At 37.3% G+C, this 26,957-nt stretch overlaps 1 protein-coding gene across 2 annotated transcripts in view; it reads left to right on the forward strand.

Annotated features, from left to right (window-relative positions):
• Window positions 1–26,957, forward strand: part of ADAMTS20 (ADAM metallopeptidase with thrombospondin type 1 motif 20) — a 195,643-nt gene that overhangs the window by 13,377 nt on the left and 155,309 nt on the right. For both annotated transcript variants that reach the window (XM_060166513.1, XM_060166514.1), the window contains exon 3: window positions 3,499–3,661. In XM_060166513.1, the coding sequence (XP_060022496.1) occupies window positions 3,499–3,661 (163 nt within the window). The remainder of the gene's footprint in view (window positions 1–3,498; window positions 3,662–26,957) is intronic.

Consider the following 26,957-nt stretch of genomic DNA (forward strand, 5'->3'; position numbering starts at 1 on the left):
GTTTATGTAAATATACTTTAACAATGGACTGTTGAATTGGTTCCAATATTTTGCTGTTAAAAACAGTGCTTTAGTTAGTAACCTTAATTATGTTAGCTCAACATGTGTGGAAATGTACAGTATCTGTTGGATAAATTTTCAAAAGGGGAATTGCTGTGTTAAAGAACAAACACATTTGTAGTTGCCATAGATATTGCTAAATGCTTTGCACTGTGATTGCACTAATTTACATTTTCAACGGCTGTGTATCAGAGTGCCCATTTTTCCACAGACACATTTGAAGTATGTTATAAAACATTTAGAATTTTGCCAGTCTCATAGGTGAAAATGGTTTCTCAGTTTAGTATTAATTTCTGTTCTTCCTGAGTGAAGTTTAACATTTTTTTAATGGGTTTTGAGTCATGGTTAGAATGACCTTCCCTATTCCAAAGTGAAAGGGGCATTCTCTCATGTTACCTTCTAGTGCTGTTACAGTTTTATTTCAAAAGTTTACATCACTGACCCTTTGGAATTTAGTCTGTGTGGGATGTATCCAAATTATTTTGTCCAGATGTCCACATGTCACAATCTATTTATTAAATATACTCTTTCCTCATTGATTTGAGATGCAGTCTATATACTAATAATACTAAGTCCTGTGGTTTAGGATTTATTGCTTGCCTTTCTTTTCAGTTCATTGGTCCGTTGGTCTCCTCACATGCCAGCATTGGAGTATTTAACTAATGTGGCTTTGTAATATTTTAACATCTTATAGTGCTAGTCCCACCTCACTGTTTTCTTATAATTATCTTGGTGATTTCTTTTTTCTGTATGTACTTTGGAAGCAGTTTACATGTTAAAAAATCTGTTGGTATTTTTTTGAGATCTTGTTATATTGAGGAACATGGCAAGTGGTTTCTAAGTTCTCTTCCTTTGTTCTCCAGTAGACCTGACAAATTTGTTTTATTCCTGGGCATTTAACCTTTTTTTTGTAAATTGGATTGCTTCTTCCATAGTATCTTCTCACTGTTTTTTGTACACATGAATATTATTGAAGCCTGTGTATTTTCTCACTGAATTCACTTAGTTCTTATAGTAGTTTTTCAGTTAGTTCTTATTTGTTAAGGTATACACGGATGTTACCTATGAAGATGAAAGTTTTAACTCTTCCTTTCCAATTTTATGTTTCTAATCTTTTACCTAATTCTGTTGTCTAGGACAGGTGATACCGGGCATTCTTATATTCCTGATCTAAGTGGGAATGCCTTGCATGTATCTTTGTTATGCATGATACTGTCTTTGGGCTGTGATAGAGTTTATCTTGTTAAGGGAGCATCTACCTATTTATATTTTATTGATATTTTTAAGATCAAGAATGTTTGGTGATTTTTTTCAAAAGACGTGATTTTTTTTCCATTTGTGTAAGTGGTGATGATGAATTAAGATTTCCAATATTGAGCCATAGTTACATTCTTATGATAAACTTCACCTCGTCATATATTTTTCACACATTACTGACTTTTGTTTGTTAATACAGTTTCAGACTTTTAGCTTGATATTCATATGTGAGCTTGTCCTGTATTTGTTTTGTTTTTCTGGGTGGTTGTTTTGTTTTGTGCTGTCTTTACCAGGCTTTGCTATATGTTTGCACTAGCTTCATAAAAATAACTTGGATTTTTTTTCATTTTTGGGAACAGTTCAAATAACAATGGAATTATCTGCTCTTTCAAGGTTTGGTGGAATTCCTCTATGAAATCATCAAGGCCAGGAGTTTTTGTGATGTAACCCTGACATCTTTTTCTGTTGTTTGGTAGAAAAGGGGTCTGTTTGGATTTTTAACATTTCTGGAGTCATTTTGGTAAATATTATTTTCCCAGAAAATTATCTCTATCATAAGTTCTCCCTCTCACTGTCTGTTTTTCTGCTTTCCTTAGGCATTCGCATCTGGTAATCTTTCTCTTCCAACTGCTATACCATCACTGTCACCATAATTCAGGTTTTGTTACCTCTCTTCTGGCCTATAGCCTCTATCTTATAACTGCTAGTATTCTACCATACAGTGTCACTAGATTAAATTCCATGTCTTACAGTCTTATTCATTCCTTTAATATATGTTATCCAATATCCGCTATGTGGTAGGCATGACAGACATGCAGAGAAGAATACAGTCAAAGCTCTACTCTCATGGACTTATATGTTAGTGGATGGTATCAGACAAGAAACAAATATAAATAGTAATCTCTCAGGTAGTGATAAGCATTATGGAGAAAAATGAAACTGGATAGTGGGGATAGACGTAGGAGGCTGGGTAACATTTTTAAATAGGGTCATGAATGTTGAGTAGGGACCTGAAACAAGTGATAGTGGGAGTGATCAGGGGAAAAAGTGCTTGAGGCAGGTTTAGAAAGTGCAAAGGTCCTGAGGTGAGAGAATATTTGTCATGTTTGAGGAATAGCAAAGACATCAGGAATGGAGCTGTAGAATGAGCCAAGGTAGAATGGGAGAAGGTGAAGTCAGAACTGTTGGTCATCTGTGTGCTTGGAGGGGCCGGGTGGTGCAAAGGGGTGGGCAGATCACGCAGGACATTGTGGACCATGGTAAGGAATTTGAATCTTACTGAATGACGTGAAAAGTCATGTTACTTTTTTGTATTTGTTTTTTTGATTTGAGAGCAACGTGATCTAGACTTAAAAATTACTGTGACTCCTCTGTAGAGACAATAGAGGGCTATTGATTTAGTTCAGAAAGGAGAGAAAGTTAGGTTAGATCATGGGTGTAGTGATAAAATTTGGGAGAAGTGGTTGGATTTCAGTTATACCTTGAAGGTTGAGCCATTTACATTTGCAGATGAATTGAATGTGGGATTTGAGAGAGACCCATCCTTGGTTTCTAAGGATTTTTGTCCTAAGCTATCTGAATAATACTGTTGCCATTTACTGAGGAGGGAGCATTGAAGAAATAGCAGGTTTGGACTGAAAAGAAAGAGTTTGTCTTTGGACATGTTGAGGTTGAGAATGCTACTAGGAAGTGTCAAAAAAGCAAGTTGGATGTTGGATTCTGGAATTCAGGAGACAGGTCTTTGAGAAAACTCTTCAATGACTCCCCATTGCTTACAAATTCTGAATTGCTAGCGTCACATTCAAGATCTTTTATCTGACCCCAGCCTTCCTTTTAAGTCTTGTCTCACTCTATTAACTTACATAGACCAAGCCAAAGAGGCTTTCTTACTTCTAGAATGTGCTAAGCCTTTGGCCATTTTAATGCCTTTGCCTATGCTATTCTTTATACCTGGAATACCTGTCATTTCACCTTGGTTTACTGGAATATTATCCAGTCTCCGTGACTTTATACATAAGAGGGAGAAGTGAGCCAGGAAAGAAACATTATGTTTAGTTGATGCCATTTAGTGAATGAACTCTTGGCTGTCTTGTTTCTGTGCTCTCACGTTAACCTGTGGCACAGCGTGCTTTCTCTGCTTAGTGACAGAAGAAAATTAATTTTTATTTTTTTTATTTCCAGATGGGAACATTTAAAGCACATGATGGTGAATATTTCTTAGAACCTATAATGAAGGCAGATGGGAGTGAACATGAAGATGATCATAACAAGCTACATCTTATATACAGACAGGAATTAAAGAGGAACTATTTCCTGCAGTCTCACAAGCCTTGTGAAGTTTCAGGTAAACTATGAAGTAAAACTCTTTACAGTAAAAATATGATACTATTTAAATCTTTTTCAGGTTAGAATTTACATATTTTCCTTAAATATTGATATATAAGATATTTTAAGTAAATTTTCTTGACCTGTAAGGATCCATTAGAAATTATCTGTAGAGAATTTTGTTGTAGACTAAATTTGAATCCAAAAATGTGTTCAGTAGAGTTGACCCTTGAACAGCATGTTGGATAGGGGCACTGACGCCCTCACAGTTGGAAATACATGTATAACTTTATAGTCAGCCCTCCTTATATTCAGTTCTCTATCCATGGATTCAAACAGCCATGATCATGTAGTACTGTAGTACAAATTTAGTGAAAAAAACTCACATAAGTGGACCCGTGCAATTCTAACCCGTGTTGTTCAAGGGTCCACTGTATCCGAGATTTGTAGCAAAAAATCAGAAAACTTTTATTTCAGTCTGTTAGTCACAGTAGTATGATTTTTCTCAGCAGAATTTTACATGATTAAAAAAACTGAACCTAAGTAACAATAACATGTTGCTTGATTTTGCATCCTTTTAAATTTGCATGAAGGAAGCGTTGCAGATCGTTTTCTGGGACTTTTTTGCTTAGCATTGTTTCTGAGGTTCATCTACATGGGTACATGTAGCAGCTGTTCATTTTCATTGCTGAGTATATCACAGTTCACATATCCATTTTCCTGTTGATGAGCTTTTGGGTTATTTGCAGTTTTTTGCTATTATAAACAATGCTGCTGTGAAATTTTTTGTCCTCATCGCCTGTGTTTGAATTTTTCCAAAGTATACACATAGATACTAGAGAATTCCACATTGTTTTGCAAAGTGGTTTTTATCAGTTTATATTTTCAGCAATATATGAGAGAGATGTGGTTTTTTTCATTATTTCTTATAAAATTCAGACTAATGATTTATCATAGATCAGAATCTAGGAATTGCCAGTTTCTATAAAGTGTTAAGTCTCTTGCTAGTAGAATACTTGTACATTGCATAGAAGTTGTATTAAGAGTTGTGTCCATATATGTACATGAATCTTCACTGTATCATTTTGTCACTCTGTCACCCTATGAAGAATGGAGAAAAGCACCTGCAGTTATCATCAAAGTACAAAATCTAGACAAAAGAGTGGGATTAGAAAGGATTTATTTGAGATTGTAGGTGTCTATAAACTATAGTTCCAAACACTGCGATGCCATCTGTTTTGGGATATAATGATATGTAGGCCTTTGAAGGTTTTCCCTGGGAATGCACTTCTTAACCTTTGCTATTATAGGAGTGCCATTTTGGAGTGGTTCTCACTGTGTCTAAGGCCGTGTTTTAAATCTATTGACACAATAGATGCCTTTCTTATGCTTTTAATATGAGCATAAGGGTTTCATTTTTGTGGCTTCAAAGAAAACACAAATGGGTACAGCTCCACAATAGAATTCTACAGAAGGCAGCTTATGCTTGTTCTGATCTACCATTCAGGAGCAGCTTGTTTAATGAATTGTTTAGCTTCTTAAGAAGAAAGCCACCAAGTAGACACTCTGAATGCATAAATGTTTCACATAATGATATGCAAGGTTTTGCATTCACAATCAGTGTTCATTATCAGAAAGAGAATGGTTCAAGAAAAGCCAGGCCCTTTTGTTTAAAAAACCAAAAAACGTATACTAAGTTAGATTTATTATTTATTTAAAGCTACAAATAACAAGCAAGTAGAAAGCTATGGGATTTACTTTTAATCATGATATTATTTCCCACAACATTTATCTACTAAAATGTTAAAAGTAGTATCATTCTTTTCAGTTCTTAAATTACCTACATTTTTAGGTATAATTGACATGCATATTTTTAATCACTAAAAAAGGCAATCAATTAGTGGCCTAAATACTTACCTGTTAATCATCATCTTGTTAGTAAAAATGGAGAGTTATAAATGTAATTAGTAAAATGTTATCAAAGGCTTTTTTCTTCTTCCCCAGTTCACACATTGTTGTTCAGAAATACTTGCAGAATCTTACGTATTCTAAAGGTAAACCTTCATTCAGGAGAATTCTTCAAATAGGTAGGCCTAAAGATTTAGCGCTTGAACCAAAAGGATTAATTGGAAAAGGAAAGGTCATTTTCCCCCCATATTTCTATTGATTTTAATTCATTACAACCCTAAAATGTTGTAATTCATAGTGACTTCAGCCTTGATGAATTAGATTAACTTGTTTTTAACATCAGATTTCACCATGTGCCTTGAGGCCATACGAATTATATTTGGTAGCCAAACCTAAGCCTTTGTGGATGCCAGGTTCCCAGGTAGACATCAGACTTAGTCTAAGTAAAATCCAGTGGAAATAGCAAAACAAGCCCATAAAACCCATGAAATGAACAAACAACCACATAGTAACAAAATTAAAACCCAAGGGAGAGGGAAGCCCTGAAAAGCCTGACAGGAATGAAAATAAACCTCTGGATTCTGTTAAGTGTGGTTCTGCTGTTGTTTATCCTCCAAGGCGGATCAGAGCTGGTCTGTGTTCTTCAAGGGACCCGGTAAGCCTTGCTCCCTTTCTCCCATTGCAAATTTATTCATTGAGTCCTTAATATATATAAAGGAGGGAACTGGGTAAGACTTGAGTGTTTCTCCTCATTTAGGTTCTCCAAGCCCAATGGGTACAAAAGAACACAAAAACAGAAAAATTGCAAAACTGAGCAGAGGCTGCCCTACCTGTGTTAGGAGCAGATCAAGCGGCTGAGCAACAAAAATTGCCCTGGGTTTCACCAAGGAGGTGACATTTAAACCATTTAATTTTCACTATGAAGGATTTATCGGTATTTTCTAAGAAAAAAAAAAAGGAGGATGGGCTTATATTAAAACATCTGCGGGATTTGTTTTAGTTAAGTATGCTAAGAAGATGGACATAGAGATAACTGCCTTTGAAAGAAGAGTTTATTACTTACAGTCCCCAAGAGATGGGGACATGCCCCCCTGGGTCTCATGGAGAAGCACCCAGCTTGGTCAGGAGGTGAAGGAGGGAGGGAAAAGCATGGGCAAAGGCTTTGTTTCTGCGGTGATGGGAAGTTGTTACACAGGGTGTCTCCTGTTGGGCAGGAAGTGAACCACTGATCACAACTTGTGGTTTGTGGTCGGAAGGTTCGTAATACGGTTTCAGTGTGCTTGTTGAAAGCTGGACTGTGGCGGACATATAAACATCTTTGGCTGTTAGTTTGGTCCTGTGATTAATGCCAACTCATCAGTTACAAAAACTACAGCAGTTGGTTAGGACAGACCTCTAGATAAGGGGGAATAATATTTGTGTCCTCAGCGTCCTGATGTGTGTGAAGGAGAGTGTAGGTGGTAAGGGAAGATGAGGCCGTGAAGGCACACAGGCTGACCGAAAGGGCTCCAGGGTCTTGTAGGCTATTCCATAAGCCCTGGGGAAATGAAGAACTTCCAAAACAGAGACATCCTCTCTTATAACGTATTACTCAGCTGGCAGATTATTTTTAAAGATAACTTTGGATTTGAATAAGAAAAGACTGAAGGCAGAAAGACCGAATCCAAGAAAGTAGCTCTCTTGTCAACAAAGGACGTGTCAAACAAGTAAAGTGCACGTAAAGAATAAATTAAAGATGATTTCCTTAACGCATTTCCTTCAATTTTGATGGTATGGTAAAGATTTTTTTTTTTGTGAGTGATCAATTTGGATATTTCTGTGAATGTCTGAGAATTGTCTTCTTAATAAAATTATATTTAGATATAGATGATTTCCCTTTCCTTTAAAGATAATTAATCGGCATGTGTTTGGGGAAACCCAGAGGTATCTTTAGTGTCAGCAGAAGCCACGGTTCACTTAGTAAGCTGGGAGTCAGGGAACAGAGTTCTACTTCTGGCTCTCTAACTGACTTTGAGACCTTAACCTCTCTGGGTCTTAACCTAGAGTAGGTAGTGAATGGCTGATGAATTTTATGGTTCCTATTTAAGTCAAGTTTAGGAGTTTCTATCTTAGACACCTCACAGATACAGGAAGGCAGTTACCAGAAATGAGTGAAGTGAGGTGTCATTAGGACGTTGAGGTGTCCTTAGGGCAGTGGAATAGACATGCTTCTTGCAAAAGGTGCATTGGAAGTGTGGGACCATTATTACCAGATCCTTTGTATCTTACAGAGAAGCTGAAAATCTAAGATTTTTTTTAAGTGGGGGAAAAAGTTAGAAACATGAGAGCTGAATTTGGCCTGTTGGCTGCCAGTCTGCAATCGTTTAATGATTTCTAAGGTTCCTGACATTTATAACATTTTATAAATTTGTGGGTAGAGAAGGAGGTGCCATTAATCTAGGAAGAGAGGATTGTAAATACGGCCGTGACAATGGCCAATATTTTGAACTAATAACTTGTTAATGGTATTTTTAAGAGTCAGCTCAAGCTTCTAAATATTTATAGAAATGACTATAGAGATGTTACTCATTTGCCCACCCTTTATTAAAACTACTCTCTCAAAGATCTCTTATGAGCTTCTACTTGCCAAAAGCAATCATCTCTCTCAGGCTTACTGTTACGTCATTTGGGGGGATTATTTCTCACTCTTGATCAACTTTGGCTTCTCTGACACACTTTGCGTCCATCTTTGCTGCTTTTCTTTCTTACCTTTCTTCCCATTTCAGTTCCTGGTCGTTGTTACTTTACCATCTTCTAAGGTAAACATTTTTTAAAAGTGCTCTTCTTGGCCACCAGTTTACACCATTTCTTATATAGTCTGTGATTTTTTTGTACTTCTCTAATTTTAACTACTAACTTAAACGTTAGAGAACTTAAAAATGTTTATATTCAGCTCGTCTTGAGATGAAATCTCAGGTTTACAACTGCGTGATGCTGATGTTTTCTTGGATGTCCCAGCGGCATCTTAGACTCAATACATCTAAATCCGAAGCCATTCTCTCTTCTATCTCGCTCTTCGCCTGCACCCCCAAAAGAAGCCTTTATTCTTTTGGTGTCCAAATTTATGTTTAAATCAAGCACATGCTGTAGTGGAAACTTAACAAGTATTACTTTTTAAAGCCTTATTCAATTAACTAGAAAAGACTGATTTATATTTGAATAACAAATTATTTGCCTCACCCACTCAGGTTTTCCTGTTTTGCTTTATTTGTTCATCAGTATTCTAAAGTGCATGAAAGTAGTGTACTATTTTCCTAAGTGGCTATTCTTCAGTCTTATTGTACTAGTAATGTTCTTAAGTTAAATTTCATCCCAAACCAAAGAAATATCCTAAACTGTGAAATTTGACCTATTAAGATTTTGAGACTGTGAATGCTATGGAATAGAAGATACATATATATGGTTCTGTGCTTTTCAAAGCACTCTTCATAGTCATATGTCACTGATCCTTAGAGTAATTTTGAGCTATAATCATCCTCAACTTATGCATGTTTTCTGTGAGGGGAAGACCTCGTGGTGCTGTGACAATTGTTTGTTCCACACGCACAGGGTTATTTTATTAGCTGACCTGTTTTGCCAGTTGTGTGCTCTGCTTTGCCGTGATTGTGAAATGTGTGTGTATTTAAGAATGCATTCCAAAGAGAAGAATCAGTCTGCTATACTTGATGCTTATTTTGTGTTGCATTATTAGGCCTGTGGCAATTCCCAGAGCTTTGAAGTCCTATTTTATGTGTGAAGTCTTGTGTTATCTAGTTTTACTTATAGTGAAGTTAATGATTCCCACATTGGGTGAATTGTGTGAAATGGGCAAATGAGGAAGGGAACCAATATGTTAGGAACCAGAAGGTATGTTTATCCAGTCTGTCAGGTGTATTTTGAAAGGTATATATCACTATAGGTAACTGAAATCCTCTATATTTTAACTGTGGTAACAATAGTTCTTTCCAGGAAGGACTATCCGAAAACTACATACTCTTTAGAATTAAACAGTTTTTAAAAATCTTCCTTTCTCTGTATTGGGATTACATATTTCATACTATATCCTTAAACTGGAGAATGTCTTGCTGGTAGAAATAATGATTCATTCTTCTAGTTTTGAAGCATAGTTTTTTCTCTTGATGTTGTTTCTGTACTAGCTTGGGAATGAATGGGGAGAATTGTGATTCTTGAGGTAGAAGAGAAACTATTATAGTTATAACCCCTGATTGGAGAGTAAGCTACATCAGAGTCTTAAATATAATAGTGCCAAACCACTTCTCATATTTCTGTTAAGATTTGATTACATCTCACTGTAAAATTTGAGCTTCTTGTTTGTTGCTAGGAATCCTGATGTCAACTTGTTCTGGTTCATGTGTTCATGAAATCTACTGTTGAGGTGGGAATGAGATTATTAATCCTTCTTTGAAATGTACTGTGCATGTGTGTTTCTCTTCCACCTCCATTAAGAACTTTTCCGTCTTTGCTTTAGATTGGTCTACTTCTTGTTTTGAAATTCCTTGTAGGGATTTTAGTCACTTTGCAACTTGGTAAATTTTCTATGTGTTTTAACTTGACAGTAATATAAGCCTCACTGCTAGAATTGGATACATCTCCATTTTCCCTTTCTTACAGCAGTGCTTGTTCTTCAGTGATCTGTCTACCACCTTGTATTTTCTTTGGCTTCTTTCATACTTAATCACATGTTCATTAAGAAGTTTTCTCATTAATGTTTCCTGTACAATGAGATGTGTCTCCTCAAATTTTTTTAAAAGAAATCCCTTTGCTCTAAGTAGAAGTTTATTTAGATGCTCTTCACTTACAGAGATAAAAATGTGAATGGAGTCATTAGTTTTTAGCTCTTTTACTAATTGTATCTTATTACAGGTTCTTGCTTTACTAAAAATTGCTATTCCTTTTACTTATAATTAGCATCTTATTCATTCTCCTGTGGTTAATGTACCTACTCATGATTTTGTAAGACTAAGAACACAGGCTTTTGAATGTCCCATAGAATGTCTCACAATTTAGGGGCTACTCTATATTTATTCTGCACATAATTAACACTGTCTTGCATTGTTTTAAAATTTCTTATGTGCTCTGTTATCCTACCTCTCAGTTTTAAGATTCTTTGTTTATGCTCCTTAAAGTAAAAGGTTACATTTTATTTCCTTATTTACATTCCTCACAGCAACTAATACTATTGAAATATATTATGCATATAATAAATGCTGTGTAAATAGTTGAGGAATTGTTAGTACTAAAATAACCGCTTACAGGTAGGCGTGTAAGATGAGGTTCATTCAGAAGATGATTTGGGGCCTCATAGAAAGAGAACCTAACTCAGATATGGAAGTCATGGAAGCTTACTGGAGAAAATAACTCATTATCTGAGACTCAAAAGAAGAGTAGGGATTAGTCAGGGAGAGAGTGAGAAGTATTTCATATGGAAGCAACAGCATGTATAAACACCTGGAGATGAGGCAGTACTAGAACCATGTGGGAACTATAAATAATTAGTAAAAACTGTGGGATGCCAGGAGATGATGAGATGACCTGATGCTGGGGAGGTCAGCAGGGGAAAGTTCGTGAAGGTCAGTGTAAACCTGGATTAGATGTTTGGGCTTTAACTCAGCACCCATCCAGTAGATATTGGGAGTCTTCTCCCCCAGTAGTTCAAACAAAGTTCCCGGTATAGGGTCTGATTATTTTGTTTGACCTGACTTGGCCTGAGTTAATTGCTGTTATCGGAGACAGAGCTGTAATCAGCCACACCCACCCTGGTGGTGGGGTCAGATCACTGTAACTGTAACTATAGACTAAGTGGATGGACAGGGGTAGATACCCAAAGAGAAATTGGGGACTGTTGTAAGAAGTTAGGTGAATAAATGCTGGGTAGAGAAAACCATAACATGCAGAAACACGGGATGGACAGTTGTGATATTGGGGTTAGAAAAATTGTGTTTGACGAGCTTTTGAGCACTGCAAAAGGAGATGCCAACAACTGATAAGTACAGAATGAAGGGGTTATTTCTGACATTAATGGGTTAGTAGCTGAACTTCATGTTGAAAGACATAGAATGTGTAGAGGACTGAGTTATTAATAGCTAAAATACAGGCTATGGTACAAGAAAGAGAACTGGTAATATTATTCTTAGTGTAACACTGTCCAGAATTTTCAGTTACCTCATTTTTTCCGCTGTCAGAAAATTCAATAATTTCACATATATTCTAGCAAACTTGGATTATCTGACCACACCTCTGTTTTTTATTTTGAGGTTGGAGAGAATGCAAATAGAAAGACTAGGCTAATATTCAGGTTGTGACTTTCAAAATTGGTGCCACAAGAAAATAGAAGACATTTCTGAATTCTTTATCTTTTACTGTAGTAGTATATCCACTGCTAGCCCTAGAGGACTCGGTTTATAGTTCAGCTGGAAAGAGAAAATGTATGGTGTAGGGTCAATAAATAAAAAGCCTGCCCTTTCTGTTTCCCATCTCGTGGTGTGCCAGGAGAAGAAAGGACAATAAAAAAGCAAGAAGAGTGTCGTCGTGAAGTGTGTGTGGGCAGGTTTTCCCTGCTCCACGTTCTGGGGTGGGGTTGAATTTAATAAGTGGAGAAGAAGGCTGACTGCTAAGAGGAGACTCAGGTCCTTGTTCTACATCAATAACTCTGGAGGATGAGGTCTCAATTTTACCCTAACATGGGTTTGTTTATTAATTTGTTCATTCATTCATAAAATATTTATTGAGTACCTCCTTCACTGAAGCTACAAAGGTGCTGGGGCTGCATAACACGTACCGTGACCAGCCTGTACAAGTACAGTTGCTGTGAGGGAGGGGGAGACGGTAGTAGGAGATGAAGCCAGCGTGGTAGTGGGAGGCTAGATCCTATAGTAGTAGGTGGATCCATGTTGTGGGGCCTGAAGATTAAACAAAGGGCGGGGGGGGGGGCTTCTTTAAGAAAAATAATAGAGAAATTATGAATACAAAATTTCTAGGGTTCCTTCAAGGTCTTTGAAAGGGACTTCATAAGTGAGAGGTCAGAAGTTAACCTGTTCTAGGTTCATGGTGAACCCACCTCAACCTGTAGGACATTGTAAGTCACAGTAATGGCTTTGGCTTTAACTTTAACAGTGGAAACCACTGTAGGAGTTTGAACGTAGGAGTGACCTGATCAGCCTACGTTTTAAAGGGATCACTCAGATTGTTGTAAGGAATGCTATAAGGCTAGCAGAAGGGCAGAAGCAAAGAGGGTTAGAGGCTATTGCAGTAATCATGTTGCTAAATGATGTCTTGAATTAGGGTGATAGCCATGAAGTTAGTGAGAAGTGGCCACATACTCTGTACATTTTATTTATTTAATTAATTTATTTATTAAACATCTTTATTGGAGTATAATTGCTTTACAATGGTGTGTTAGTTTCTGCTTTATAACAAAGTGAATCAGCTATACATATACATATATTCCCCATATCCCCTCCCTCTTGCATCTCCCTCCCTCCCACCCTCCCTATCCCACCCCTCTAGGTAGTCACAAAGCATCGAGCTGATCTCTCTGTGCTATGCGGCTGCTCCCCACTAGCTATCGATTTTACGTTTGGTAGAGTATATATGTCCATGCCACTCTCAGTTTCTCCCAGCTTACCCTTCCCCCTCCCCGTGTCCTCAAGTCCATTCTCTAGTAGGTCTGCATCTTTATTCCCATCCTGCCCCTAGGTTCTTCATGACCATTTTTTTTTTTTTTTTAGATTCCATATATATGTGTTAGCGTACGGTATTTGTTTTTCTCTTTCTGACTTAACTTCATTCTGTATGACAGATTCTAGGTCCACCCACCTCACTACAAATAACTCACTTTTGTTTATTTTTATGGCTGAGTAATATTCCATTGTATACATGTGCCACATCTTCTTTATTCATTCATCTGTGGATGGACACTTAGGTTGCTTCCATGTCCTGGCTGTTGTAAATAGAGCTGCAGTGAACACTGTGGTACATGACTCTTTTTGAATTATGGTTTTCTCAGGGTATATGCCCAGTACTGGGATTGCTGGGTCGTACGGTAGTTCTATTTTTAATTTTTAAGGAACCTCCATACTGTTCTCCATAGTGGCTGTATCAATTTACATTCCCACCAACAGTGCAGGAGGATTCCCTTTTCTCCACACCCTCTCCAGCATTTATTGTTTGTAGATTCTTTGATGATAGCCATTCTGACTGGTGTGAGATGATACCTCATTGAGTTTTGATTTGCATTTCTCTAATGATTAATGATGTTGAACATTCTTTCATGTGTTTGTTGGCAATCTGTATATCTTCTTTGGAGAAATGTCTGTTTACATCTTCTGCCCATTTTTGGATTGGGTTGTTTGTTTTTTTGATATTGAGCTGCATGAGCTGCTTGTAAATTTTGGAGATTAATCCTTTGTCAGTTGCTTCATTTGCAAATATTTTCTCTCATTCAGAGGGTTGTCTTTTCATCTTGTTTATGGTTTCCTTTGCCGTGCAAAAGCTTTTAAGTTTAATTAGGTCCCATTTGTTTATATTTCCATTTCTCTAGGAGGTGGGTCAAAAAGGATTTTGCTATGATTTATGTCATGGAGTGTTCTGCCTATGTTTTCCTCTAAGAGTTTGATAGTGTCTGGCCATACATTTAGGTCTTTAATCCATTTTGAGTTTATTTTTGTGTATGGTGCTAGGGAGTGCTCTAATTTCATTCTTTTATATGAAGCTGTCCAGTTTTCCCAGCACCACTTATTGAAGAGGTTGTCTTTTCTCCATTGTATATTCTTGTCTCCTTTATCAGAGATAAGGTGACCATATGTGCATGGGTGCATGGGTTTATCTCTGGGCTTTCTATCCTGTATGATTGATCTATATTTCTGTTTTTGTGCCAGTACCATACTGTCTAGATTACTGTAGCTTTGTAGTATACTCTGAAGTCAGGGAGCCTGATTCCTCCAGCCCGTTTTTCTTTCTCAAGATTGCTTTGGCTATTTGAGGTCTTTTGTGTTTCCATACAAATTGTGAAATTTTTTGTTCTAGTTCTGTGAAAAATGCCAGTGGTAGTTTGATAGGGATTGCATTGAATCTGTAGATTGCTTTGGGTAGTATAGCCATTTTCGCAATGTTGATTCTTCCAGTCCAAGAACATGTATATCTCTCCATTTGTATCATCTTTAATTTCTTTCATCAGTGTCTTATAGTTTTCTGCATACAGGTCTTTTGTCTCCTTAGGTAGGTTTATTCCTAGATATTTTATTCTTTTTGTTGCAGTGGTAAATGGGAGTGTTTCCTTAATTTCACCTTCAGATTTGTCATCATTAGTGTATAGGAATGCAAGAGATTTCTGTGCATTAATTTTGTGTCCTGCTACTTTACCAAATTCATTGATTAACTCTAGTGGTTTTCTGGTAGCATCTTTAGGATTCTCTATGTATAGTATCATGTCATCTGCAAAGTGTGACAGTTTTACTTCTTCTTTTTTGATTTGGATTCCTTTTATTTCTTTTTCTTCTGTGACTGCTGTGGCTAAAACTTCGAAACTATGTTGAATAAAAGTGGTGACAGTGGGCAGCCTTGTCCTGTTCCTGATCTTAGTGTAAATGGTTTCAGTTTCTCACCATTGAGAACAATGTTGGCTGTGGGTTTGTCATATATGGCCTTTATTTTGTTGAAGTAGTTTCCCTGTCTGCCCACTTTCTGGAGAGTCTTTATCATAAATGGGTGTTGAATTTTGTGAAGAGCTTTTTCTGCATCTATTGAGATGATCATATGGTTTTTATTCTTCAGTTTGTTTTATTCTTCAGTTTGTTTTATTCTTCAGTTTTATTCTTCAGTTTGTTAAGATTGTGTATCACAATGATTGATTTGCATATATTGAAGAATCCTTGCATCCCTGGGATAAATTCCACTTGATCATGGTGTGTGATCCTTTTAATGTGCTGTTGTATTCTGTTTGCTAGTATTTTGTTGAGGATTTTTGCATCTATGTTCATCCGTGATGTTGTCCTGTAGTTTTCTTTCTTTGTGACATCTTTGTCTGGTTTTGGTATCAGGGTGGGCTCGTAGAATGAGTTTGGGAGTGTTCCTCCCTGTGCTGTATTTTGGAAGCGTTTGAGAAAAATAGGTGTTAGCCCTTCTCTAAATGTTTGTTAGAATTTGCCTGTGAAACCATCTGTTCCTGGGCTTTTGTTTGTTGGAAGATTTTTAATCACAGTTTCAATTTCAGTGCTTGTGATTGGTCTGTTTATATTTTCTATTTCTTCCTGGTTCAGTCTCAGAAGGTTGTGCTTTTCTAAGAATTTGTCCATTTTTTCCGGGTTGTCCATTTTATTGGCATAGAGTTGCTTGTGGTAATCTCTCATGATCCTTTGTGTTTCTGCCATGTCAGTTGTTACTTCTCCTTTTTCATTTCTAATTCTATTGATTTGAGTCTTCTTTTTTTCTTGATGAGTCTGGCTAATCAATTTTGTTTATCTTCTCAAAGAACCAGCTTTTAGTTTTATTTATCTTTGTTATTGTTTCCTTCATTTCTTTTTCATTTATTTCTGATCTAATCTTTACAATTTCTCTCCTTCTGCTAACTTGGGGTTTTTTTGTTCTTCTTTCTCTAATTGCTTTAGGTGTAAGTTTAGGTTGTTTATTTGAGATGTTTCTTGTTTCTTAAGGTAGGATTGTGTTGCTATAAACTTCCCTCTTAGAACTGCTTTTGCTGCATCCCATAGGTTTTGGGTCGTCATGTTTTCATTGTCATTTGTTTCTAGGTATTTTTTGATTTCCTCTTTGATTTCTTCAGTGATCTCTTGGTAATGAAGTAGTGTATTGTTTAGCCTCCACGTGTTTGTATTTTTTATGGATTTTTTCCTGAAGTTGATATTCAGTCTCACAGCGTTGTGGTCGGAAAAGTTACTTGATACAATTTCAATTTTCTTAAATTTACGAAGGCTTGATTTGTGACCCAAGATATGATCTATCCCAGAGAATGTTCCATGAGCACTTGAGAAAAATGTGTATTCTATTGTTTTTGGATGGAGTGTCCTATTAATATCAATTAAGTCCATCTTGTTTAATGTATCACTTAAGGCTTGTGTTTCCTTATTTATTTTCATTTTGGATGATCTGTCCATTGGTGAAAGTGGGGTGTTAAAAGTCCTCTACTATGATTGTGTTACTGTCAATTTCCCCTTTTATGGCTGTTAGCATTTGCCTTATGTATTGAGGTGCTCCTATGTTGGGTGCATAAATATTTACAATTGTTATATCTTCTTCTTGGATTGATCCCTTTATCATTATGTAGTATCCTTCTTTTTCTCTTGTGATAGTCTTTGTTTTAAAGTCTATTTTGTCAGATATGAGAATTTCTACTCCAGCTTTCTTTTAGTTTCCATTTGCATGGAATATCTTTTTTCATCCCCTCACTTTCAGTCTGTATGTGTCCCTATATCTGAGTGGGTCTCTTGTAAGACAGCATATATATGGGTATTGCATTTGTATCCATTCAGCCAGTCTATGTCTTTTGGTTGGAGCATTTAATCCATTTACATTTAAGGTTATTATTGATATGTATGTTCTTATTACCATTTTCTTAATTGTTTTGGGTTTGTTAATGTATGTGTTTTCCTTCTCTTGTGTTTCTTGCCTAGAGAAGTTCCTTTAGAATTTGTTGTAAAGCTGGTTTGGTGGTGCTGAATTCTCTTAGCTTTTGCTTGTCTGCAAAGGTTTTAATTTCTCCGTCAAATCTGAATGAGTTCCTAGCTGGGTAGAGTAATCTTCGTTGTAGGTGTTTCCCTTTCATCCCTTTAAATATGTCCTGCCACTCCCTTCTGGCTTGCAGAGTTTCTGCTGAAAAGTCAGCTGCTAACCTTATGGGGATTCCCTTGTATGTTATTTGTTGTTTTTCCCTTGCTGCTTTTAATATTTTTTCTATTTAATTTTTGATGGTTCGATTAATATGTGTCTTGGTGTTTTTCTCCTTGTATTTATCCTGTATGGGGCTCTCTGCACTTCCTGGACTTGATTAACTATTTCCTTTCCCATATTAGGGAAGTTTTCAACTCTAATTTCATCAAATATTTTCTTAGTCTCTTTCTTTTTCTCTTCTGGGACCCCTATGATTCGAATGTTGGTGTGTTTAATATTGTCCCAGAATTCTCTGAGACTGTCCTCAATTCTTTTCATTCTTTTTTCTTTATTTTGCTCTGCAGTAGTTATTCCCACTGTTTTTTCTTCCAGATTACTTACCTGTTTTTCTACCTCAGTTATTCTGCTATTGATTCTTTCTAGAGAGTTTTTAATTTCATTTATTGTGTTGTTCTTCATTGTTTGTGTGCTCTTTAGTTCTTCTAGGTCCTTGTTAAACGTTTCTTGTATGTTCTCCATTCTGTTTCCAAGATTTTCGATCATCTTTACTATCATTACTCTGAATTCTTTTTCAGGTAGACTGCCTATTTCCTCTTCATTTATTTGGTCTGGTGGGTTTTTACCTTGCTCCTTCGTCTGCTGTGTGTTTCTCTGTCTTCTCATTTTGCTTAACATACTGTGTTTGGGGTCTCCTTTTCACAGGCTGCAGGTTCGTAGTTCCCGTTGTTTTTGGTGTCTGCCCTCAGTGGCTAAGGTTGGTTCATTGGGTTGTGTAGGCTTATTGGTGGAGGGGACTATTGCACGTGTTCCAGTGGATGAGGCTGGATCTTGTCTTTGTGGTGGGCAGGTCTGTGTCCGGTGTTGTGTTTTGTGGTGTCTGTGACCTTATTATGATTTTAGGCAGCCTTTTTGCTAATGGGTTGGGTTGTGTTCCTTTCTTGCTAGTTGTGTGTCAATGCTTGCTAGTGTCCTGCATTGTAGCTTGCTGGTCGTTGATTGGAGCTGGGTGTTGGTGTTGAGATGGAGATCTCTGGGAGATTTTAGCCATTTGATATTACGTGGAGCCGGGAGATCTGTGGTGGACCAATGTCCTGAACTCGGCTTTCCCACCTCAGAGGCACAGGCCTGGCACCTGGCCGTAGCGCCAAGACCCTGTCATCCACATGGCTCAGAATAAAAGGGAGAAACAAAAATAAAGTTATAAAAATAAATATTAAAAATAAAAATATTAAAAAGTAAAGAAAAAAAAAAGAAGAGACCAAACAAACCAAAAAAAACAAACCCAGCAATGATAACAAGCACTAAAAACTATACTAAAAAAAAAAATAATAAAACGGACATACAGAACCCTAGGACAAATGGTAAAAGCAAAGCTATACAGGCAAAATCACACAAGGAAGCATATACATATACACTCACAAAAAGAGAAAAAGGAAAAAAAAATATATATATGTATCATTGCTCCCAAATTCCACTGCCTTAATTTGGGATGATTCGTTGTCTATTCAGGTATTCCACAGATAAAGGCTACATCAAGTTGGTTGTGGAGATTTAATCCGCTGCTTCTGAGGCTGCTGGGAGAAATTTCCCTTTCTCTTCTTTGTTGGCACAGCTCCTGGGGTTCCGCTTTGGATTTGGACCTGCCTCTGCATGTAGGTCGCCTGAGGGCATCTGTTCCCCCTCTCAGACAGGATGGGGTTAAAGGAGCAGCTGATTTGGGGGCTCTGGCTCACTCAGGCCGGGGGGAGGGAGGGGTATGGATGCGGGGCGAGCCTGCGGCGGCAGAGGCTAGTGTGACGTTGCACCAGCCTGTGGCGCGCCGTTGAGTTCTCCCGGGGAACTTGTCCCTGGATCATGGGACCCTGGCAGTGGCGGGCTGCACAGTTTCCCTGGAAGGGAGGTGTGGATAGTGACCTGTGCTCGCACACAGGCTTCTTGGTGGTGGCAGCAGCAGCCTTAGCGTCTCATGCCCATCTCTGGGGTCCGCGCTGTTAGCTGCGGCTCGCGCCCGTCTCTGGAGCTTGTTTAGGCGGTGCTCTGAATCCCCTCTCCTCACGCACCGGGAAACAAAGAGGGAAGGAAAAGTCTCTTGCCTGTTCGGCAGGTCCAGACTTTTTCCCAGACTCCCTCCCGGCTAGCTCTGGCGCACTAGCCCCCTTCAGGCTGTGTTCATGCCGCCAACCCCAGTCCTCGCCCTGCGCTCCAACCGAAACCCGAGCCTCAGCTCCCAGCCCCCCGCCCGCCCCCGGCGGGGGAGCAGACAAGCCTCTCGGGCTGGTGAGTGCTGGTCAGCACCGATCCTCTGTGCGGGAATCTCTCCACTTTGCCCTCCGCACCCCTGTTGCTGTGTTCTCCTTCGCGGCTCCGAAGCTCCCCACCTCTGCCACCCGCAGTCTCCGCCCGCGAAGGGGCTTCCAGTGTGCGGAAACCTTGCCTCCTTCACAGCTCCCTCCCACAGGTGCAGGTCCCGTCCCCATTCTTTTGTCTCTGTTTTTTCTTTTGTCCTACCCATGTATGTTGGGAGTTTCTTGCCTTTTGGGATATCTGAGGTCTTCTGCTAGCGTTCAGTAGGTGTTCTGTAGGAGTTGTTCCACGTGTAGATGTATTTCTGATGTATTTGTGGGGAGGAAGGTGATCTCCATGTCTTACTCATCCGCCATGTTGAAGGTCTCACTATGTTTTGTCAAACTGATAGGTGGGTTGAGTGTGAGGGTTGACAGTAAAAATTGTCACAGATAATTGTATGTTTGTCTGTTTGTTTTGCCTGAACAAATGGAAGGATGGAGTTGTCACTTGCTAAGATGGGGAAGTCTGAGGGAACCACAGGTTAGGAGGGAATAACAGGAATTAGGTTTTAGATATTTTGAATTTAAGGTGCCAATTAGGTATCCAAAGGGAGAATAGTCAGGTAGGCAAGAGAAAATATGAGTTGGGAGCTCAGTAGGGGAATCTGAGCTTGGGATAATAATTTGGGAGTCATACCATAAATTATATTGAAAGATAAGTTTGTGTGAAATTGCATAGGGAATGGATTAGAAAGAGAAGAGAAAATGTCCGAGGACTGTACTATATGGGGCATGTCGATTTTTAGCAGTTGGGGAGATGAGGAGAAAACTAGCAAGACTGAAAAGTAGAGGCCAGAGTGATAATTAAAGAGAACCCTGAGGAATGTGTGCCCCAAAGCCAAGTGAAAAAAATTTTCAAAAGGTAGGACTGATTAATTAGCTAAATGATGCTGAGAATTCAAAGAACATGAAGATTTAGAACTGATTATTGGATTTTGCAAAGTAGAGATGATTGGTGACCCTAACTGTTGTGCTGACTGGAATGGGTTCCAGAATATTTTCAGGAATAAAACTCATAAAATTAAGGTATTATTAAGATTAGATGAACTATCTTTAGGCTTTCCTTGTTGAGGACTAATCCTGTCAATGGTAAAAACCTTCATAGAAAAGATGATATATTAAACTTTGGAATGTAGCATAAAATAAAATAAAAGATGAAATAAAATAAATCTTTGAAATTAAGAGCTCAATATATCAATTTCAAACTTTGATTTATTCGTTTTGTCAAAATCCAGAAATAGTGGACTTAATAAAACTACCAAAAGCAGTGTAAATAAGTTTATTTTGTGTAAAAGTTAATTGAGATGTTTCATAGAAATTGAAAACATTTAGCATAACATTTATTCTGAAAAGTGTCCTTATATGTCCATCTGTTTTGCATAGTAGTTTTTCTTCCATTGGTTCTTATATCTGTTGTTGTGCCAACACCAAAAACAATGTTGCTAAAAATAGTCCTAAAAATAGTATAGCTCTATTATAAGTCTTGAAATGTGGTAGGACAAGTCCTTGATATATGTAAATTACCCTTTACATTTCCATATATGTATTTTAGAATCAACTTGTTGGTTTCCACAAAAGGAAAAAAAGGGATTTTGATTGGATTTAATTGCATCAATAGATCAATTTGGAGCAGTGACATCTTTCTAATATTGTCTTCTAATCCATCAGTATGGCATATCCCTATATTCTTGCTTAATTTCCCATTTAATATTTTATAGATTTATTTGTAGAGGTCTTGTGTCTTTGTTTTCTTCCTGGGTATTTCGTCAGTTTTGACACTATTGTAAATGGTATAATTTTTTAAATTTCATCTTCTAATTATTGTACATAAAATGCAGGCAAACTTTATGTTGATCTTTATTTTTTTATTTTTAAAATTTATTTTATTTTTGGCTGCATTGGGTCTTTGTTGCTGCGTGTGGGGTTTCTCTAGTTGCGGCAAGCAGGAGCTGCTCTTCATTGCAGTGTGTGGGCTTCTCATTGTGGTGGTTTCTCTTGTTGCAGAGCATGGGCTCTAGGCACATGGGCTTCAGTAGTTGTGGCACATGGGCTCAGTAGTTGTGGCTCATAGGCTCTGGAGCACAGGCTCAGTAGTTGTGGTGCACAGGCTTAGTTGCTCTGCGGCATGAGGGATCTTCCTGGACCAGGGCTCGGACCCATGTCCCCTGCATTGGCAGGTGGATTCTTAACCACTGCACCACCGGGGAAGTCCCTATATTGATCTTATATTTAGCAACTGTGCTCATATATTCTAATAGTTTATCAGTTCATACTTTTGGGTTTTGTACATGAACAATCATATAAGACAGTTTTATTTCTTCCTTTGAAAGATTATTTCAACATTTTATTTCTTTTCTTGCCTTAATGCACTGGCTAGGATTTCTAGAACAATGTTGAATGGAAATGGCAATGATGAAAATCCTTGCCTCATCACCAATTTTGGAATGAAAGCTTTTGACCTGTTCTGATGTGTACAATGTTTACAACAAAATGTATGTTTTTCTTAGGAAGAGAAATCAATTTTTATCTGATTAAGAAAGTTCCCCTGAACACCTGCTTTATTAAGAACTTTTATTATGAATGGATATTGAATTTTATCAAAACATTTTATGCTGCATGTACCAAGGTGATCATATTTTCCCCCTTTGTTCAGTTATTTGATTCTCAAATGGCAAGTCTGACTTGGGTTCTTATCAGACTAGGTTTGCTAATATTTTCTTTAGACTTTCTTCATCTATGTTCATGAATGAATATGGTTTGTAATTTTTCCATGGAAAAGAGCAAGCAATATGAGGGCCTATTGAAAAGAATGGTTTAAATGATGGACCATGGAATATGAGCTGTATAATCATTTTTGTTTTATACACTTGATATTCTTTTAGATTTACTCAGCAGGTAAAGGAGAGAAGTCAATAAATCAATAGGTTTGTGGAGAGCAATAAATGTAAAATTTTCTATCTGAAGTATTAGATTACTAATCAGCCAGATAGCTCATTTTACAGTTTTATTTTGGTCTACCAAACACATGACTTAACTACAGATGCTTAGTGAAGTAAATTTTTATCTTTGGCTTGCTACTGTTGAGTCACATTATGCTTTCCTCATGAAGAGGGTGCAAGATTCTAATTATTTGCAATTAAAATCCAATTCAGAATTGCAGCATTCAAAAGCAGCTCTGCTTAAAGACATTGAGACATGAGACTGGGCTGCTCTCACAATGAGTACAAATGTAGGGGAAAACTGCACAAGGATGCGCCATGTTCTTGGCTGGTCTCAGCCTGTGTTCCACTTTGTGAAGATCATTACTTCCAGAATGAAAGTTGGGCCAATGGCCAGGTCAGTGACAGATACACTGTTTCATGTGGAGAACATCCAGATCTCTGGATCTACCCCAAGAAGGCTTCTTCCTTGGGCTTTTCTTCCTTGGAAGAGAGTCAGAAAACTGAAGAGAAAAACTCCCTTCCCACTCTGATCTGTCAGGCTGCAGTTTGCAACTTCTTTTGCATAAATACAAATGTACCTGGATGTTACAGTCACTTCCTTGTGTAAGATTGATGGAAACATTCTTTCTTTCAGAAAGTGGTAATTTGTTAAATTCTGAGGTGTAGCATAAAATAAAATACCTGCTTGAAAATATGAGTTCAATCTATCTAATTTCAAAGTTGGATTTTTTCCCACTTTTGTCAAAAACTAAAAATACGGACTTAATAGAAGCTTTTACAAAAGCAATGTGAGTAAAAACTGATTCCATAATATCTATTAAGATATCACATAAAATTTAAATTTTTAACATTTTATATTCATTTAATGACTATCTTTTAATTATATCTGAGTTTTTCAGTGTTATATTTACTTTGGAAAACACCTTTAATAATCCTTATTTTAAAAAATCTTTCAAGCAAATATTAAAGTTTCAAAGAATATTTCATATAAGAATTCTATTTTCAGTCAAAGCTGTTTCAGGAATTTTAGAGTCAGGAGAAGTAGATATATAGTTTAAGAAATAAATTGTAATGACCAGAGTAGCATTGGAATAAAGAATGAGTTTAAATATAACCTTAGATTACATTTTAGATTTTTATGAGTTATAACTTTATTTTCCAAAAATATCCAAGACATAAATTATAGTTAATAACACAAAAGGAAGTGCTCATCTAGGATTTTAATGAGTTACTTAGTAATAGTGTAGAAAATAGTATTATATCAATACTTGAATTGATAGAGCAAATAGGGCGTAATGCTTATATAAGTGCCTACTTTGAACTAAGTTTGCACTTTGGGAGGTGTTTTAGAATGCTTAGTTAGTACTTAAAATTACCTCAAAGAAGTTCTGGAATGATTCCGCATGAATCAGATTGTCAGATAATATGGGAAAACTGAGCTCTAGGAGCAACTCATGCAAAGTTTGAAAAACAGAGGGAGTTATGTTATCTACTGTTAAATAATAGTAAGTGGATATGGTTTAGGAGTGGCTTGCCATGAAGGCTCATCTGAAAACAAGAAGATAAGATTGATAAGGTAGAATTCCGTACTGGTGTCCATTTTAATAGTGTTATGCTATATTCTAATTTTAGCAGCCATGCACCCTTGCAAAATAAACTCACTACATATCAATGTGATATGTAGTGTTCAGCATGAATTCTGAATAACTAATTTTTCTTTAAAGAATGAAATGATACATTTCATTTACACGTTCAGTTCCTAGGGTATAAATTTAAGTCATTGATAAGATTTTCAAACACCTTTTCAAGCAGTAATGGAGTAGGAGTTTGGAATATCACATTGTTATATATGTAATTGTAAACCTAAATTCTTCTGATATTTGTGTTGGTTGGTTAGTTTGTCTTAGTCTCACTTTGCTTAGAATTTCTGATAAGGGATAGGATTTGAAGATGCAAAAAGGCACAAAATGCAAAGGGCAATACAAGTGTTCCTCTTTTATAACCATCAAGTGTAGAGGTTGGGATGCCAAAAGCTGAAAAGAGACAACTGGTGTGTATTCCTTTCCATTAAAAAAAACCTTAAAGGTTTTGAATTTATGAATGAATATGTGCCTGTTTTCAACTCTTTTTAAAATTTTTTTCTATTTTTTGTGGTATGTGGGCCTCTCACTGTTGTGGCCTCTCCCGTTGCGGAGCACAGGCTCCGGACGCGCAGGCTCAGTGGCCATGGCTCACGGGCCTAGCCGCTCCGCAGCATGTGGGATCTTCCCGGACCAGGGCACGATCCCGTGTCCCCTGCATCGGCAGGCGGACTCTCAACCACTGTGCCACCAGGGAAGCCCTCAACTCTTTTTTTTTTTTTAAATTAATTAATTTATTTGACTGCACCAGGTCTTAGTTGCAGCATGCGGGATCTTTAGTTGCAGCATATGGGATCTTTAGTTGCAGCATGCTCAGGATCTTTAGCTGTGGCATGCGAACTCTTAGTTGCAGCATGTGGGATCTAATTCCCTGACCAGGGATTGAGCCTGAGCCCCCTGCATTGGGAGTGTCGAGTCTTAGCCACTGGACCACCAGGGAAGTCCCTCAGCTCTTGATCTATGCAAGAATCCTTGATCAGCTTGTTAGGGAAATTGTCTTCTACACCTTTAGAGTAAGCCCCTAGGGTTGACTTCTTGAGAATATGGAAGAAGAAAGGGTATTTACTCTGTAATATTTGACCAGTGTGCCCTTTGCCCTGTCAGCACACATAGCAGAAGGAACTAGAATTTCTTGCTGGATATAGGATTAATGTGAGTAATTTGGGGGTTTCCAGTGCCCTCTTTTCTTCTCTCTGAGGGCCAGTAGAGTAAAATGACAGTACCAGGTCTGTCTCAAGTCTATGCAAGTTCGAGCTAAATCCCTTTATATCCAAATCTTGGCTCAACTCTATGATTCTGTAATACAAAGAAGACTAGACCCCGTATTTTCATTATGACTAGCTAGTTCCTCTTTTAATTTTGTAGGAGGCAGGATTTTCCATTATGACCTTGGTTACTAAATTCTTAACATTCTGCATATATTACCCACATATGACTTTTAGAAGAGTCATGTGATGTGGAATTCAGGTATAATAATTGATATTGAGGAAATATGAATTCATCTCTTTGTTATGCCACTTATTTAGTTGGTGGCTGTTGAAATTTTATGTAACCCGTGTCACATCTCTGTTTTAAAAAGTGTACTGTAATAGTAGCTGATTCAGGGATGCAATGAGGACTAATGACGTAATGATTCTTTTATATTTCAGGTTTCAGCTGGCCACAGGCAAGTCCATAATCTTCTGCATATTTATTATTAGTAGGTGGAGTTCTAATTATTAACTTGTGAACTGCTTTTAAATAAAGCACTATAAAATATTTCATAATCTAAGTGCCATAATTCTATAATAGTGGTTGAGATTTCTAATACTGACAAATCAGAGAGCTATAGATTTGTATAAGTTTTTATGTTATGGAATATTACTATTAAAAAATATGTTCTGGAATTATATTTATAAGCTATGTTAGCATGGGCAGTTTACTTGACTGTTCCTCACTTTCTTCATATATAAAGTGAAGATAATCACAATACCTACCTTATAAAGTTATTGTTAATAATAAGAGATAATTTATGTGAAATGTACAAGTACCTGGTACATTGTAAGCAGTCACTGAGTATTATGTTTGCCATTATTGCTGCTAGTAGTATTAATAAGAAAACTCAATAGGGTTGCAACATAGGACATTTAATAGATCCAGAAAACAGTTTAAACCATGAGAAAATATAATTTAGATTTCACAGTATACCTGCTATGATCATCCTTTATTTCAAGGCACACCCAGTTCTTTGAGCTGGGAGTGCTACTGGGTATTTAACAGGTAGTTTGAAATGTTGATGGTCTAGAATAAGCTTCATTTGATTTCATGCCATCATTTTTTAAATGGATGGTTAGGTGCTATTGGAGAAGTATAAAATTTGTTTACTCATCTGGTCAAATACAGAGCATGAGTATCAATTCCAGCCTCAGCCCAGAGACTGGAGTAAATGTTGTACTTGATATTAGGAGAGTCAAAGGCAATCTCTCTTGTCTTTGAATTGCTGCTGCACTTCATGATTAGTATTACCCCTTCTCTGATGTTCTGGTCTGATAACTCTTTTGTCTTGTTCCTCAGTGTATTCCTTTCTTCTGTCTCTCTCCATCTGTCTTCCTTTTCTCCAT

Source organism: Lagenorhynchus albirostris, chromosome 11 (assembly GCF_949774975.1).
Source record: "Lagenorhynchus albirostris chromosome 11, mLagAlb1.1, whole genome shotgun sequence".
Classification (NCBI taxonomy): domain Eukaryota; kingdom Metazoa; phylum Chordata; class Mammalia; order Artiodactyla; family Delphinidae; genus Lagenorhynchus; species Lagenorhynchus albirostris.